General features: G+C 41.2%; 1 protein-coding gene across 3 annotated transcripts in view; it reads right to left on the bottom strand.

The window, feature by feature from the left end:
• The window catches only part of MTDH (metadherin), a 68,701-nt gene extending 50,840 nt beyond the window's left edge, over positions 1–17,861 (bottom strand). For all 3 annotated transcript variants that reach the window (XM_012467983.2, XM_012467984.2, XM_012467986.2), the window contains exons 1-2: positions 17,466–17,861; positions 1,030–1,131 (exon numbers count right to left, since the gene is read on the bottom strand). In XM_012467983.2, coding sequence (XP_012323406.1) covers positions 1,030–1,131; positions 17,466–17,846 — 483 coding nt within the window. In that variant the 5' untranslated portion in view covers positions 17,847–17,861. The remainder of the gene's footprint in view (positions 1–1,029; positions 1,132–17,465) is intronic.
• Positions 17,862–18,430: the final 569 nt, after the last annotated feature.

Genomic DNA, 18,430 nt, shown 5'->3' with positions numbered 1-18,430 from the left:
ACTGAATAAAGTCTTTTCTCACAGTAGAAGGAACCACTGTTAAGAATTTCTTATTTTGCCTACTTCCAAGCTAGATTAAGTCAAGTAAAAATGAGTCAGTTCTAACACCAAGCAACTGGAAAAATTAATAAAATCCCAGGAATGTACCATTTATGTGTTATAATAGACGGTCTTACTTGGAAAATTGCATATCCAAATGAAAGTGCACATTTACATTTTTTTTTTTTTTTTTTTTTTTTTTTTGAGACAGGGTCTTGGTTGCCCAGGCTGAAGTGGATTAGCACAATCTTGGCTCACTGAAACCAATCCTTCCCACCTCAGCCTCCTGAGTAGCTAGGACTACAGGTGCATACCACCATGCCTGGCTAATTTTTGTATTTTTTTGTAGAGACAAGGTTTCCCCATGTTGCCCAGGCTGGTCTCGAACTCGTGGGATCAAGCAATCTGCCTGCTTTGGTCTACTAAAGTGCTAGGATTACTGGCTTAAGCCACAGCACCCAGCCCACATTTTCTTTTGTTAAATGAAGTTAATCTCTGTCTAATATGTAGACAATTTTAATTAACCTATGTATAGTAAGTAGACTTTTACCAATTATATCGCCAACATAACAGAAATCTATTTCAACACTAAACCACTGAACAATTTTGCTAACGTTTTCAAGCTAGATATGCCCTATTAACAAAGGTAACACAATTCTACAGTTCTATTTTTGAATAAAAGGTACGTATGTTATATATCTGGAAACTTACACAAAAGATGTTCAAGTTGTGAATGAATTGTTTTTGGCATAATATTTAGTATTGCCACAGTAATGTTTAAAATATTTGGTGATACAACCTTCCTTTAAAAAAACAAAAACAACTCAGTTAAACTTTTACCACCAATCCACTATGGTTAATTCAGATTTTCAGAGTTTTCTTTAAATGAGGGGTATATATACAATCTTATGAAACAGAAAAGCATCATCCTTATATGTCATTGTCTCTATTAAGAGCCTTGGATACAATTTCATATGCTCCCAAACTTACCTTTTCATTTTTCTTGTCAATCTCTGGTGGCTGCTTTGCTGTTACACTTAAAGGTGTTCGACCAGTTTCACCCTCAGCCACTTCAACAGTCCGCCCATTTGGCTGCACAGACAACAAAAAGTATATTATCAAACTGCTTGGCAGATCAAGGCAAAGATTTATAGTCAGGAAACCATATATACTACAGTCAAATCCTACCTCTGTACCTAAATTAAAAAGGTTTTTGTAAACCAACATTACGTAAGAGTTGACAGACTATACAATGAACTCATAAAATTCTGTACCACAAATTTTCTTATCTCACTCAGGTATCAGTCCCTCTAAGAAAAATAATGGAATGGAGGCAGTTAAAAGGAGAATGAAACTGTATTTACAATTTGACCACCGATTAACTGTGTAATCTGGGAACATTCCACTCATTGTCATGAGACTTATTTCTATATCTATAAAGTGACAGGTATGATCTACTCAAAAGTCAGCACACTTTTTCTGTAAAGAGCCAGATGGAAAATATTTTATCTACAAACATATTCAGGCTGTATGGCAAAATAAAATTTAAAAAAATATTTTATTGATTGCAATCAACAGTCCTCAGCAAAAACAAAACAAAACAGAAACTATTTTAGGTTTTCTGGTCCATATGTCTTTGTTCTTTTATTTTTATTGGGCCATATGTCTTTGCTGCAACTACACAGTTCCTCCACTGAAGCATAAAAGCAGCCATAGATGATACATAAACAAACGCATGTTGGGCAATCTCTAATGGAATCTCTAATTCTGTAATTTCATGGCTCTACTGTTCTGGGAGTAAGAAGCTTTCCAACCCATTGCCACAGCCTAAAAAAGGCTACAGAAGCTTTCCTAACATTTCTAAAATAAAATGACAGATAGCACTTAGAGATGCTCATGAGTAGACTCAAGTCTGTGATTCCCAAATCTGGCTTTTAGCCAGAATCATATATATTTTTTTTTTTTTTGAGATGGAGTTTCACTCTTGTTGCCTAGGCTACAGTGCAATGGGGCAATCTCGGCTCACTACAACCTCTGCCTCCCAGGTTCAAGCAATTCTCCTGTCTCAGCCTCCCGGATACCTGGGATTACAGGTGTGTGTCACGATGCCTGGCTAATTTTCGTATTTTTAGTAGAGACGGGGTTTCACCATGTTGGTCAGGCTGGTCTTCAACTCCTGACCTCAGGTGATCCACCCATCTCAGCCTCCCAAAGTTCTGGAATTACAGGTGTGAGCCACTGCACCCAGCCTCTTTTACTTTTTAAATAATAATTTCTGAGCTCTATCACCAGACTGAGAAGTCTGGAGAATGGGACCTAAGTATGTGTACTCTAAACTTCTTTCTGGATCCTACAACATTTTTTCACTTGTGCATTTCCCTCAAATTCAATATGTTAGTAAATCAATACACTAGTTTCAATAGCTTTATTTTCAGTTCTTGTAGAACACACTTTTACCAGCTACCTACTCATTGCAGCAGAGCTATACTCAAGAAAACAATACAAAATGTTCTAAATTTCTATAATGTGACTTAACATGCATTTGTTAACAATGATCAGGGATACAAAATTGGAAAAAGAGACCATTTATATTCTTAAATCCACTTTGTAGGCTTTACAAAGATTTGTGGCAGAAAATCAAAACAAAAGCTGTTTTTTTAGCTGGTTAAATTCCTAATTAATCCAAATTTAATCTGCTGGGTCTTAAGCAACTTGTTAAAGTCAGACAGCTGATGCTAAAACCAGGTTTTCTTACTCTTGATCTTTTTTTATTTTTTTCTTCTGTGCTGTCTTGCCACTTCTAATCTCTCTTCTATGTATTTATGTATAACGGACGAGGGAAGGAAGAGGGAGATAGTATGTCAGTAAAGGTAAGAAACCTCAGAATGGAATGTGAACTTGGGGCCATATCTACATCAGGAATACAAAACTTCATTTAATTTTACTTTCTAGTATCATCATCTTACTTCTCATACGCTACTTTTAGTTCATACCATCTTCTCTGGCCAAACTTACCTTTTCTGATTTTCCTGTGGCCATGCCTTCCTATGTAAGACTTATACCAACGGAATGATCTTGCAGCTTCAATTCCACAATCTCCCATCTCTTCAACTGGCAACTCACAAAACTTAGATATGCTAAACTTCATTTAATTAATCCCCTTCTGGATCCTACATCTAGGTAATTCCCTTCAGGAAACTCTCCATCATAATCACTTATATACCACCCTATACCACTTCGTTTTACTCATTTAAATGACACTGAGTCACTTGGATTCATTTACTAAATACAAAGAAAATTAGAAATCACGTGATCAAAAACTGTCTTAAAAACTCACCAAGTTCAATGCTTTTTATCTGAGACCAACTGCAAAAGATATTGGTGTAGCCTCCTAAATGAAACATGAAACATTCTAATCTTTAAACAATACAAAATCTGAAGTCCTTAATCAGTGACCAACAGCATTCCCAAAGATTCAGGAATACTCAGTTTCTACTTCCAGAGGCTCTGAAATGATCAGCAAGCCAAAGGTGCGCACATGCTCCTATCTATAGTGCCAATTTTAGTTCCTTCTTTGCAACATCAAACTATGTAATAGCTCTAACAGCAGCTGTTCTCTCTGACCTGTGTAGATCTCCCAATTTTCCACTAAACTCTTGGGATTTATATAGCTGTCATCACTACTGGGATTCCAGAAGTAATCGGCAACTTCCCACACATGCCTGATACCATGAAACAATAAGCCTCCTATCCCAAAAGTAAAGTCAATATAATTTTGGGGTTGCAAGAAAAAAGAATGCACTAAGGTGGCTCTCCTTTATATAGCAGAACCAATGTGTCCTTTTAATTTTGCCAATAGCTGGTCGAGAAGGCCTTGCCCTGGAAAATTGCTAATCAGATTTAAATTAGCAAATCCCTAAATGGGGAGCATATTATATAGATATGCTTACATGAAAAGTAACTAACAAGCCAAAACTTCAAATCTAATGTGTCCACCCTTATTATTGTCAATACAGGTTTTATATAAAAGTATTGTTGGTCAGGCGCAGTGGCTCATGGCTGTAATTCCAGCACTTTAGAAGGTCAAGGCAAGAGGATCAGCAAGAGCTCAGAAGTTCGAGACCAGCCTGGTTAACACAGAGAGGCCCTGTCTCTACAAAAAATAACTTAAAAAATCAGCTGTGTGTGGTGGCACGCCCCTTAGTCCCAGCTACTCAGGGGACTGAGATGGGAGGATCACTTCAGTCTCGGAGGTCAAGGCTGCAGTGAGCTGTGATTACACCACTGCACTGTAGCCTGGACAACAAAGTGAGACCCTGTCTCAAAAAAAAAAAAACGGAGAAAAAAAGTAGTTTTCTTTGATCATGGAACTTTAATATATATGGTGGATTTCTACAGATTAGCAAGTACATGGGCCTCTCATTGTACCCCAGCTTAAAATTCCTTCAAGAACTTTAAGGTCTTCCCCACCAGGGCCAATCAAAGTTAATTTCATATATAGCTTACAATATGTATTTTAAGTTAGACCAAAGATGACTTTCAAATTTGGTAAAAATCAACCAGTAACAGAAAAATGAGATAATAATTTTATTTAGATGGATAAACTCCTTGTAGACATCACCATGTTTACCTTATTATTATAATTTTCTTCCAGCCCCCCCAACACCTGTATCTTTCTTTTTTTTAAATGCATGCAGGAAAGAACAGTTTGTGTGTACGTGCTGGCAGGGGTGGTAGTAAACCAGAATGAAGATATCTATATATATATATCAGGGAAAACAGAATGGAAGAGGGGGGCACAAAGCAGAAGAGAAGGAGCTTATTTCATGATTCTTGATTTCAAGAAAATAAAATTGTTCAAGCTAGTCAATCTCAGTTTATTAATTTCATACAATTCCATAATCTTCTTTTCTTTTTCTTTTTTTTTTTTTTGAGACAGAGTCTTGCTCTGTCGCCCAGGCTGGAGTCTAGTGGCACGACCTTGGCTTACTGCAGTCTCCACCTCCCGGGTTCAAGTGATTCCTGTGTCTCAGCGTTAGGCACATGCCATCATGCTTGGCTAATTTTTGTATTTTTAGTAGAGACGGGGTTCCGTCATGCTGCCTAGGCTGGTCTAGAGCTCCTGGCCTCAAGTAACCCACTTGCCTCAGCCTCCCAAAGTGCTGGGATTACAGGTGTGAGCCACCACACCTGGCCTCAATTCCATAAATGTTTAAGTACTCAAGTACCAGTCATTAGGCTAAGGGCTGTAGGAACAAGGACATGTGAAAGGAGTTTCTGCCTCAAGGAGTTTTAAAGGTCAGTATAAGAAGTATGCTTAATAATAGACTTCATTTGAGCACTCTTTACTTGTTAAAACTGATTCCAACTTGCAAGAGGTAAGCATGTATAAAGTTTAATATTAACTTCTAAAATGAGATCACTTAGAACCCTATTTTCACTTAGTTATATAAATTGTATTTCTAGCCACCACATGTAAAGATCATGATTCAAATTATCTGGAAACTTCTCAGGTTTGGAAACTAGAAGGGCAGCATACCAACTACCCCCCAAAAACGGAATATGAGAAGACCATGGGCTTCCATATTTAATCACTGTGATTTTAAACATTTTCCTCTACTTAACCCTTGATTTTATCATTTGTAAATGTGAGAAAAATAGGTATTTTGTCTTACAAATTTCTTGTTAGAATTACAGCAAATGACAGAGCATGTGAAGGCATACTTGCTCCAGAAACAGTTTTTCCCTTCTTTTTAAAAATTTTCTTAAATTTTTTGGTAGAGATGGGGGGTCTCGCTATATTGCCGAGGCTGGTCTTGAACTTCTGGGCTCAAGCGATCTTCCCACTTTGGCTCCCAAAGTGCTGGGATTACAAGTATAAAGCACCGCACCTGGCCTGTCTTCCCTTCTAATATCCTTTCCTCTCCAAAGCTATGATGGCCTATACCCTTTATTCCCACGTTCAAGCATTTGGGTCATTTTTTATATTAGCAAGCTCAGATAAATGTTAAGTCCTGGTGGTCAAAAGGGCCTGGACATACATCCACCAGGTCCAATACTCCAGATGCAAATTGTTTTGGAAGTTAATGGATTAAAAATAATCAGCAAATATATCCTTTCAGAGGCTAAAAATAGTCCAGGCTTGTTCTAGAGGCAGCATTGTAATGCTATCTTTCTTTTTAAAAAATTGCTGTTTTCTAAGATTACATAATATTCATTTAGTAGAGTGATATGTAGAACCCTTAACACCTTGAAACAAAGACAAGAAAGGCTCAGTGCCTGCCCACAAGAAGCTCAGAACCTAGTAAAGGAAGACAGGTATACAATAACACATACCTCACACTCTCAAGAGTACGGGTTTTGAAAGCAAGCTGAGACCAGCACTGAGATCCCAAATGTGTTTCACCCTGGACAAACAATGGAATCTCCTTTTTTTTTTTGCGACAGGGTCTGGCTCCACTACCCATTCTGGAGTACAGTGGTGCATGATCTCGGTTTGGCTCACTGCAACTTCTGCCTCCCAGGCTCAAGTAATCTTCCTACCTCAGCCTCCGAAGTAGCTGGGACTACAGGTGCACATCACCATGCCCAGCTAATTTTTTGTAGAGACAGGGTTTTGCCATGTTGCCCAGCTAGTCTCAAACTCCTGAGCTCAAGCAATCCGCCTGCCTTGGCCTCCTGAAGTGCTGAGATTACAGGTGTGAGCCACCATGCCTGGCCAGAATCTCAATTTTATTAGCTAAAAGTTATACTGAGCATATAGGAGGGATGGTGTGTGTGTACATATATATATATACACACACACATATATATATAGACATTGTCTTAGTAGATATCACATAATTCTAAGAACTAAAAAAAAAAGATAAAGGCAAGAAATTAGGAAATTTAGAAGAAGCATCATAGTAGCTGATAGGTTAGACTATAAGATAGTCTAACAATAATAATTTCCAATTACTTCCTAGATACATTACATGCACTATCTCATTTAATGGACAAGACCTAGTTTTGGTAAGTTTGGTTTAGTTGTGAAACATTCTTAGAAGACATTCAACATAGACCAATTTCTTGACAGTTTGTTTGAAACTGCAAACTTTTTCCCCTGCCAAATGGTATGTACATATCAACTACATAAGTTAAACATACATATAAGCCACAGCTTTAGACACAGCTCAACTCCAATTTCAAACTCTTAACAACTGAGAGAACAATCTTACAAATATAACCTATGGTTCAAATTTGCAAAACATTAGTATATACTGAGATATTTCCTTTAGTGGTAAAGATCCTTGTGCTTTCTAAACAGCCAGAAATTCAACTCAGGATTCCAAACTGTCTACTGCAGCAGGGATGCTCAGGGTTACCTTTATGAGATAGGGAGATGATAATAACTGTCACACGGTCAAGTTATGCCAAAGATGATTTCTGAAAAAATAAATATAAGCACTGGTTCTCAATATTTTACATCTGATGGGTATGATAAAGACTACAAGTAATACAGCAAATACACATCTGTGTAATTCTTTCTTTGACAGAAGAAAGACATCTAAGACATGCTGATGGATGCCTTCTGGGAAGCCTGGCATTCTACGGAACAGTTTGAAAACTACTAGCATAGCTGGAGAGAAAACAAAGTGCATTTTAAAACTGACCAAATAACACCAATTCCTCACTTAAATCTCTTTTTTTGCTTGAATACTAATTGCTTGAATTATGCTTGAATAATAATTTAAAAATACTCTCAGGGATTTTAGAGCATTGAGAAACAGTACCCTAACCAATAATGCCAAAGCACAACAAAAATCAATGTTTATAGGGTTTACTCTTGTTCTTGGTATCTAAGATAGGCACAACTACTCAAGGTCTTTTCTGTCAGAACTATTAAAGGTCTTTTATGCTAGGCCTCTGGCAGAATAAAATGAAAAGATTAAAAAAATCCTGTCCCATAACCAAACAAATGGAGCCAAAATTCTGGAGCTTTTGTAAGGTTATTATAATTTTCAGCAGAAACTTCGGACTCTAATTTTTAAAAGCAATAAAGCTAAAACTCACTGGAAAAATTGAATTTGTTCTCTGAATGCAATTTAATATCCTGGAACATGCCATCGAAACTAGAGAGTTCTCAGATTAGAAATTAGGATATTGTTTTGCCTTTGAAATTCCTTTGCTCTATGACAGTGAATAAGTCACTTAATACTTCTGAATCTCAAGATTCTTATTCTGTAAAATCACAAATATTTGTTTACCTGCCATTTGGAATTTGGAATATTTTGAGCAAATAATTGTTCTTTTTTCTTTGAGACAGAGTCTCGCTCTGTTGCAAGGATGAAGCGCAGTCAGTGGTGCGATCTCGGCTCACTGCAACCTCCACCTCCCATGTTCAAGCAATTCTCTTGCCTCAGCCTCCGGAGTAGCTGGGACTACAGGTGTGAGCCACCACACCCAGCTAATTATTGTATTTTTAGTAGAGACAGTGTTTCACCACGTTGGCCAGGATGGTTTCTATCTCTTGACCTTGTGATCCACCCGCCTTGGCCTCCCAAAGTGCTGGAATTACAGGCGTGAGCCATTTCGCCTGCCCGATTATTATTTTAAGAATTAAAATTGACAAACAGTGACTTAAAGGTAAAAACAAAACTCTATAGGTGGCAAGTGATATAATTTGCTTTTAATATTACCAGCAAAACCATTACCTAAGCATAAAAAACACAATTCTATTGGGAATATATTAAGAGACAAATTTATTTAGCTCAATAGATTACCCAATTAACTGTGAGATGTTATTTTAGCTACTTCATTCAGCAATTAGCTCAACAAATAATTATCAAAGGCACTAATGTGCCAGGCAGTTTGCCACTGGTTTACAATCTGGGGAGGGAGAGAATCCACAAAAGTAAAGGGGTAAGTAAACAAATAATGTACAAGCTGTGATAACTACTATGAAGAAAACATCTAAGGGGCTGAGACAAAATAGAAAGGGATGTCTATTTCAAATAGGGTGATCAGGAAAGGATTTTCGGGGAAGGTGACTTTTAAGGTGAAAACCAAAGGCTGATGAGAATAGTGGGGGAAAGATTGTTCCAGAAGTGTTAATAATAGCTCATGTAAAGGCGCTGGGTTGTGAAAGAGTTTCAAGAACTGAAAAAAGATTAGTGTAGTTGACAGTAGCAAATGAGGAGAAACTAACTCAAATTCAGCTTACAAAGAAAAGCAGGTGCGAGGCCATACAGGCCACAGAAAAAGATTTAGATTTTAAATGCAAAAGCTGCTGAAGTGTTGGTTTTAGGCAGCATGGTGATTTGCTTTGAAAAAACTCATTACTAGCACACTGAGAAGGGACTGGAGGCAATAAAAGGAAGGCTACTGCTGCAGGTTAGGCGAGCTAAGGTGACACTAGAAAAAGTAGTCAGATTGAATATATATTTTGGAGATAAAATTGATGGTACTTAGCTGACGGGTTAGATATAAGGTGAGGAAGACATGAGGAGGCGAGAAAAAGATTAGAATCAAGGATGATTCTTCTATTTTTGGCTCAAATAACTGAATGGATGGTAGACTAATTTACCATTTACAGAAAGGGGGAAGACAGGGAGAAGGCAAGAAATAACAGGTTCTGTTTTGGAGATGTTAAAAGTTTGAGATAATTTTTAAATGTTTGAAATAAATATCAGACTCCCAATCAGATAAATCAAATATCCATCTAGACATGTGGTACTGGAGATGACAGAACAGTATAGATACAGACAGGGACTAATATACAGTTGTTCCTCATTATTAATGGATTCTGTATTGGTGAATTTACCTATTCACTAAAATTTATTTGTAACTCTAAAATCAATACTTGAGGCGCTTTCATGGTCATTTGTGGACATGCACATGCACAGAGCTACAAAGTCCCAGCTGAGGTCAAGGCAATACTCCACCTTTTTATTTCAGCTCTCATCACTCTGTCTTTTCTGAGGACTATTTAGTGTCACATATTTTGCATTTTTGAGGTGCTCTTTTTGGTGATTTTGCTGTTTAAAATGGTCCCCAAAGGTAGTGCTGAAGTGCTGCCTAGCACTCCTAAAGTGTAAGAAGGCTGTGATATACCTTACAAAGAAAATAATGCATTAGATAAGCTTTGTTCAGGCATAAGTTCAATGTTAATGAATCAACTATATTAAATGTCTTTAAACAGAAACAGACATAAAACAAGACTATGTATTGTATACTGTACTGGTGAAAATATTGTCACCAGTGGCTTGGACCTAACTTTGCATTTTCCCTAGGAGCACTAGTTTAGTACTTGCTAATTCAGTGGGAACTTTACAGAACTTCTGCAGATAAAGAGAAGCAACTACACTGTTCTGTTCCAGTACTATTTATAATGTACCTTCTATGTGTGTGACCACTAGTAATGAGTTCTGGGCTCCTAATATAATGGGCAGATTATAACTCAGATATTATATTATAATATAATTATATTATATATTATAATATATAATAGATATAATAGATATATTATAACTCAGATACTTGCTGAATGATTATTAGACAGAACCACATGAAATGGTGATATTAGAACATTCCAATCCAAAAAATATGGCATAGCGAGGTGTGATGTGTGCCTCTGGTCACAGCTACACAGGAGGCTGAGGTGGGAGGATTGCTTGAGCCTGGGAGGCAGAGGTTGCAGTGAGCCAACATCACTCCGCTGCACTCTAGCCTGGATGACTGAGACCCCGACTCAAAAAATAAATAAAGGCTGGGTGCAGTGGCTCACGCCTGTAATCTTAGCACTTTGGGAGGCCGAGGCGGGTGGATCACCTGAGGTCAGGGGTTCGAAATCAGCCTGACCAACAAGGTGAAACCCCATCTCTAAAAAAATTAATAAATAAAAATAAAAAATAAAAAAAATGACCAGGCATGGTGGCTCACACCTGTAATTCCAGCACTTTGGGAGGCTGAGGTGGGTTGATAACCTGAGGTCAGGAGTTTGAGACCAGCCTGTCCAACATGGTGAAACCCCGTCTCTACTAAAAAGACAAAAATTAGCCGGGCGTGGTGGCAGGCACCTGTAATCCCAGCTACTCGGGAGGCTGAGGCAGGAGGATCACTTGAACCTAGGAGGTGGAGGTTGCAGTGAGCCGAGATTGCGCCACTGCACTCCAGCCTAGGGGACGAGAGAGACTTCATCTCAAAAAAAAAAAAAAGGCAATTGCATAGTTTCCACTAAACACGAAACATCATGCTAGGTGTTATAGTATATAACTCTAGCTGAGGAGCTAGGGAAGGTTTTACAGTTGAAGCAGAACTGCAGCTGGGCCTTGAAGGACAGATGGAAACTGGTAGGGAGAGGCTAGGCACAGTGGCTAATGCTTATAATCCCAGCACTTTGGGAAGCCTAGGCAGGTAGACTAGAGCTCAGCAGTTCAAGACTAGTCTAGGCAACATGGCAAAACACCATTTCTACAAAAAATACAAAACTTAGCTGGGCATGGTGGTGTTCGTTTATAGACCCAGCTACTCAGGAGGCTGAGGTGGGAGAGTCACTTGAGACTGTGAGGTTGAGGCTGCAGCAAGCCAAGATCACACCACTGCACTCCAGCCTGGTTGACACAGCCAGACTCTGTCTCAAAAAGAAATTTAAAAATAAAAATAAGAAAATAAATTGGTAGAGAGATAGAAAGAAGGGAATTTTAATAGATAAAAATAATGGCTGGGCACGGAAGCTCACGCCTGTAATCCCAGCACTCTGGGGGGCTGAGGCAGGTGGATTGTCTGAGTTCGGAAGTTTGAGAACATGCCTGGGCAACATGGTGAAACTCCCTCTCTACAAAAAATACAAAAATAACCAGGTGTGGTATCGCGCACCTGTAGTCCCAGCTACTTGAGGGGCTGAGGCAGGAGGATTGCTTAAGCGCAGGAAGTGGAGGCTGCAGTAAGCTGTGTTCACACCACTGTACTCCAGCCTGGGTGACAAAGTGAGACTGTCTCCAAAAACAACAAACATGAAAATAATAATAAATAAAGAGACAGAGAAATCTAGCCAAGCAGAATTATTTCTTGTCTTAGGAGTAATGGTGAGAGACAAGTCTAAGGTAGGGTTAGATCATGAAGAGACTTAGGTGCCATATCATGAATTTTGGATTTTAGTCAACAGGTGATGGGGAAACTACTGAAAATATGTGAACGTCAAAGTCACATGATCAGGATTGGGCTTCAAAAGACTCAACTCGCATGAGTGGGTAGAAAAGATTGGCAAAAAAGAAACTGGAAGCAGGAAAACCAGTTAGGATGATGTTAGAATAGTCTAAGCAAAAGATAATAAGGCCCTAAAGTAGGGCAGTGGCGGTGAAACTGGAACAGAAGTAATGACTACAAAAGACACTGCATACCATTAGAATATAGTAAGTCATACATTGCTTAATGACGAGAATATATTATGAGAAATGTATCTTCGTGCAAACATCACACAGTATACTGACACAAACCTAGGCTACAAACCTCTATAGCATATTGTTGTACTGAATACTGTGGGCAATTGTAACACAATGGTGTTTTGTATCTAAACAAAGAAAAGGTATAGTAAAAATACAATATAATCATTTTATGGGGTCACCATCATGTAGGCAGTCCTTCACCTCACAAAATTATAGCCAGATGAAGCAAACAGCCATTTTCTACTACAAAGAGAAAAAGAGGGCTGACATGGGTATTTACCAGGCATGAATAATAGGAGTAAGCTGTATAAATACTTTCACTGGAAATGTTACTATATTATGCATTCAACAATTATTTTTTGAGTACCAAGCACTGTGCAAGGCTATCTGGCAACAAACAAAATGAAACACTATTATTTTATTCATTGAGCTCAGAGATATGGCAATTACACTATAGCAAATCTCTATGAACATTCCTACACTAATATTCAAATAACCTGTACACTAAAATAAATTTTTGAGCTGGGTGACGTCATTCATGCTTGTAATCCCAACATTTTGGGAGGCCAAGGCGGGAGGATGGCTTGAGGCCAGGAGTTTGAGGCTGCAGTGAGCTATGAGCTATAATTGTGACTGTATTCCATCATGGGCAATAGAATAGAGCAAGATTGTTTCAAAAAAAAAAAAAAGAGAGAGACAATTTTCTTTGAAATTGATTCTGATTATGTGGTTCCAGTTGACATTCAAAGCCAACTGATACAGACTTTTTTTTTTTTTTGAGACGGAGTTTCGCTCCTGTTACCCAGGCTGGAGTGCAATGGCGCGATCTCGGCTCACCGCAACTTCAGCCTCCTGGGTTCAGGCAATTCTCCTGCCTCAGCCTCCTGAGTAGCTGGATACAGACTAGTTTTTGCACACTTCAATTTAAATCTTACTCAGATTAAAAATCAAATGAAATAGTACATTGCCTATTTAATACAGACTTTGAGGTAGGTGTCATGAAAAATACATATAAGATAATAATTTTCAAAAATGTCAAGAACAGAGGTGGAAGGGGAAGAAAAAAAATGCCAAGAACTAATCCCAGTAAAAAGTGACCCCCCTCACTTTTAATTAGGGAACTGTAATTCATGCCCTAGAAGACCTATGGCATGATTTTATTAGGGGATAAAAATCAAATTGATAATAGAATTGCAGAAATTCCTTATAAACAGGTTGAGGTAAATACAGATTTAGCCACTGAAAATTTTGAAAAACGGGAGCTACAAAATTTGGAATCATTTAAGAGAAAGCTAGAAAAGATGAAATGAAAAGATCAGAGATCAGGAATCTACAAGCATCTTTTTTTTTCTTTTAAGAGACAGTCGGTGTAATCCCAGCACTTTGGGAGGCCAAGGGGGGTGGATCACGAGGTCAAGAGATTGAGACCATCCTGGTCAACATGGTGAAACCCCGTCTCTACTGAAAATACAAAAAAATTAGCTGGGCACGGTGGCGCGTGCCTGTAATCCCAGCTACTCAGGAGGCTGAGGCAGGAGAATTGCCTGAACCCAGGAGGCGGAGGTTGCGGAGAGCCGAGATTGCGCCATTGCACTCCAGCCTGGGTAACAAGAGCGAAACTCCGTCTCAAAAAAAAAAAGAGAGAGACAGTCGGCTTGGTGCAGTGGCTCACACCTATAATCCTAGCACTTTGAGAGGCCGAGGTGGGCAGGATCACATGAGGTCAGGAGTTCGAGACCAGCATGACCAACATGGAGAAATCCCATCTCTACTAAAAATACAAAAATTAGCTGGGCATGGTGGTGCATGCCTGTAATCCCAGCTACTCAGGAGGCTGAGACAGGAGAATCACTTGAACCCAGGAGGCAGAGGTTGTGGTGAGCCAAGATCGTGCCATTGCACTCCAGCCTGGGCAACAAGAGCAAAACCCAGTCTCACAGAAAAAAAACAAAAAACATAGTCTTACTGTGTTGTTTAGGCTGGAGAGCAGTGACATGATCATAGCTCACTGCAGCCTCAAGTTCCGGGGCTCAAGTGATTCTCCCACCAGTGTCTCCCCAAATGCTGATTATAAGCATAAGCCACTGCACCTGGCCCAAGCACTTCCACAAGCATTCATAGTGGCTCTATTCCAAGTAGCCAGGGATAACACTTTGAATAATCCTGCAGTGTTTTAACTCAACTGAGATTTTCAGTTTGCAAACAAGATACGCTGAACAGAGCAAGGTGAAATGCCTTACTCAAGTTTAGTGTTTCCCATTCCTGCCAGGCTGACAGTTGTCTTCTTTCAATACTGGGCCTTTGCTTCTCAGGCCTCTCACATTATTTTGCTCTTACTGCCCTCCCTTCAGCCCCTTTTTTAGATAGGGCCTCAAATTAGTTCACTGCAGCCTCCCCCTCCTGGCTCAAAAGATCCTCCCACCTCAGCCTCCCAAATAGCTGGGACTACAGGTGCACACCACCACACTGGGCTAATATTTAAAATCTTTTTGTAGCGATGAGGTCTCACTATATTGCCCAGGTCATTCTCGAATTCCTAGGCACTCCTACCCACTTTCAAAGTCAGCTTCTGTGACAAGGCCTTTCATGCCCATCTGGGTCCACATCCAGGTTGTACTGTTAATTTTTAAAGCATATCTTTTTCCACGAGGGAAACAAAAAGCTCCCTGGAAAGAAAGTGAGCTTTTACATTTGTATCCCCGTCACAGAGAGATATGCCAATATTTATTCCTTTTTACTGCTTTTAATTTGTAAACAGTATCTTGCTTTTCTTCAAGTAAATCCTTCGCACGGTTAAAGGTATCTAATGAGTACTAAATAAATGGCAGCTTGTACTTCTTTGTCCTGTAAAGCTTCAGTTTTTCTAACTGTGGGTCATGCCTCACAGTCAAATGTGAAATCAATTTAGTGGGTCATGAAGAGTAAAAAAAAAACCAGCAGTTTTATGTGCGTACTGTAAAGTAAAATGTGTTTCTTACTGTGAGTTGCAGTCAGAAAAGCTTGCAAGCCACAGTTTTGTAAATGTTGGTTAAACTTCTCGAATACATTTTCAGTATTTGGTAGATAAGGATAATTTCTTACCCAATTAACATCAGCCATCCAGTCTTCCCATTCTCCACTCCTCAAAGCTAACGCTAGGTTTACTTATTTACTCCCCACTTCCTTAATGTGAATAAATAGGAGGGGGTAAATCCTAGTCTACTGAGCATTTTTCGCAGTACTGTATAAGCATTCACCCGAGTCTGTATTCCTCCAGATGAGTCACTCGAGTGTTATAATGCACTTCGGATGGGCTCTGGAAGCATCTGCCTCTCTCAGCTCAAGTCTATCTGAAATTCTACATGTCCCAAATAGGGCTTTGAAACCTTCACAATGCGCTTCATCCACATGGGTTTGCGCTTAATGTATTTTTTTTTCAAGATCACCTTCTTTCCTTACCTTAGAGCAAGATTCTCTATTTTCACCATTTTACTTTGATAATTAGTAATTCTTGAGAGTCTCCACAAGTTTTTAAATTATGTATGTTCAAAATCAGTTCTATTTTCGCTTCTCCTAACTTAAGGTAGTAGTATTCACATTGACAAAGTTGTGCCTTTTCTAGGTTTCGTATGTATCTTGCATCTTTTTGATCAGCAGGCAAGACGTGAAGGCCTATCCAAAATGTACTCACTGTGACCTGTCACATCTATAATCTAGTTTTCTTTTTGTTACCAACAAAACTCTTGTTAGTTTGAACTCAAACCTCATTTCCTCCAATAACTTTCCTAAAGCCCTCCAATAAAATGTCTCCTACCCTCCAAACCTCATGAACACTCAGTTCGAATCTCTTTAACACCTACCAGGCTATGCAAAATTCTAATTATTTATAAATCTGTCTCCTACACTACTCTCCAAGATTGACTCTATGTGGATACTCTGCACTGCCCTCCAAACACTAGAGTGCAAACTTCACATAGTAGGGCCTTGGTACTGGCTTACTCAATTGTACTGAAAAGGTGAAGAGCTTAATTCGGTGGATATAAAAATAGGTTAGGTGCTGTTTCTAACTCTGCAAACCCTCCATAGTCTCAATTTGCTCAAGTGTAAAATATTTTAAAAATGTATAAAACTATGAAAGATATAATAGGAGAACCATGGGAATGGCAATAAAGAATGTAAAAGTAAAACATGAAGGCATAAGACAGATGTGATGCTCTCTGCCACTTCCACACATGGCCCAGTAAATCGGTGCCTGAATTCCTCTCTTGGCTTTCACCATTCTGCCCTGTCATCCCCTTTTACTCTATTTCACAAACCTACCACACCACGGAGTGTGCAACAACAGACTCCTTCGCTGAACTCGCCTTAGCTCTCTCATAGGACCATATACCTCCAAGCGTATTAGGTAACCGATTCCTTCTTGCCTTGCTCCTGTTCCGGCCTCTATTGGCCACAACTGCCAGAAGAGTGGGCAACCATTTCCGTTGAACAGTCCCAACTAAAATGGAAGCGCGTCTAGACCTGGACACCTTTAATCCCATGTAAGCCCCAGAATTTCTAGGTCACCATATTTCCTCCACTGGCTACTGTCTCAACGTGACTTGAGATAGACATCTGTCTTCCGAGCGCAGTCTTTCCACAACTTCCCAACGCCACCTTAAGGCCCCACTACGCTCCACATGCAGCCTACTCTGCGGGCCTCAAGGAAGGGTGCTGTGCTCTTCCAGCGGTCACGGTTCCCAAAGACGGCTTGACCTCTGGGCGCCTATCTGAACGGACCCCCAGACCTAACTTCCTTCCTCGAAACTGGGCTTCCCTACCCGTCCTATACTTCCTGAGTTTCCCCCATCCCCCAAATACCATGACCACCTATGACCTCCTCCTTCACTTTGGGAGATCTGCCTCTCGGCTTTCGCCTAAGCACTCTTTTCCCTCCCCGGCCTGGGCGCGGCCTCCCCCCAGCTGGAGGGTCTCCACGCCGGCCCTTCGCCCCTTCTCTATTGCCGCTTATCCCCTACTCACTTTGGGCTTCTCCGGCAGTTTCTTCCGGTTCTTCTTCTTCTGTTCCTCGCTCCGGAGACTCTTCAGCAAGGCCAGGTCGTCAGGGGCTGCGCCTGGCGCGACCGCCGTCTCCTCCCGCTTGCGGGGCGGGCTCCTCCGCTTTTTGCGGGCGCCGGCGCAAGCCGCGGCCCAGCCGTAGCCCAGCAGAAACAGCAGCAGCAGCCCAAGCGCGCCTGTGCCCACCAGGATCACCCAGCCAGGGTACCGCTTCGGCTCCAGCCCCAGGTCGAGGCCCAGCTCGGTGCGCAGAAAGCCTAAGCCGACCGAAAGCATTTCCCGCAGCCGGGCCGAGCCCTCCTCGGCCTGCTGGGCCAGCTCGTCCTGCCAGCTCCGTGCAGCCATCTTCCTTCCCGTCAGAGGGACTCGCAGGATGACGCCGGGGTGCGGAGACGCCGTGGAAGAGTCAAGGGAAGCGAAGATGGGCCTGGCCGGGTAGCCTCAGGCCCAGTGCATCGCGGCCGCCCCTCGCGCTGGAGCCGGGGATCGACCGCTGCCGCCGCGGGGAGGGCAGAGGGGTCTCCCAGGTTCCCCGCTGTCAGCCTCACTCCGCCGCCGCCAGGAGACCCGGGAGGCTGGAGGGAGTGTCTCCAGTGGCGGCCGCTAAGCGGCGTCTCGGCGCCAGCGCCAAGCCCCACTGTCCTCCCTCGGCGGAACAATGGCGGCTGGGGCCGCGACCCACGCCGCGCGCGGGGCCGACCGTGGGTCACATGGGCGCCGATGGGCGGGGCGTGGGCGTCACGTGGGAGCGGGCGGGGTCGGGTGGGGCGAAGGCGAGGCCGTGACGGTTGGCGGTGCTCGGTTCCGGCCTGGTTAACACGCGGCGTTGGGGACCCGTGACTATCGACGAGAGGCTGGGAGGGGTTAGTTGGCGGACGCCTCCGTGGGGTAGCTGGTGGCGCTGTTAGAAGACGTGGCGCAACGACTAA

The sequence above is a fragment of the Aotus nancymaae genome, unplaced genomic scaffold (genome assembly GCF_030222135.1).
Source record: "Aotus nancymaae isolate 86718 unplaced genomic scaffold, 86718_ANA_hifiasm-v0.15.2.pri h1tg000036l, whole genome shotgun sequence".
NCBI classification, from domain to species: Eukaryota; Metazoa; Chordata; class Mammalia; order Primates; family Aotidae; genus Aotus; species Aotus nancymaae.
Note: the sequence above shows the minus strand (reverse complement) of the source record. Positions and strands in the feature narration are given on the sequence as shown.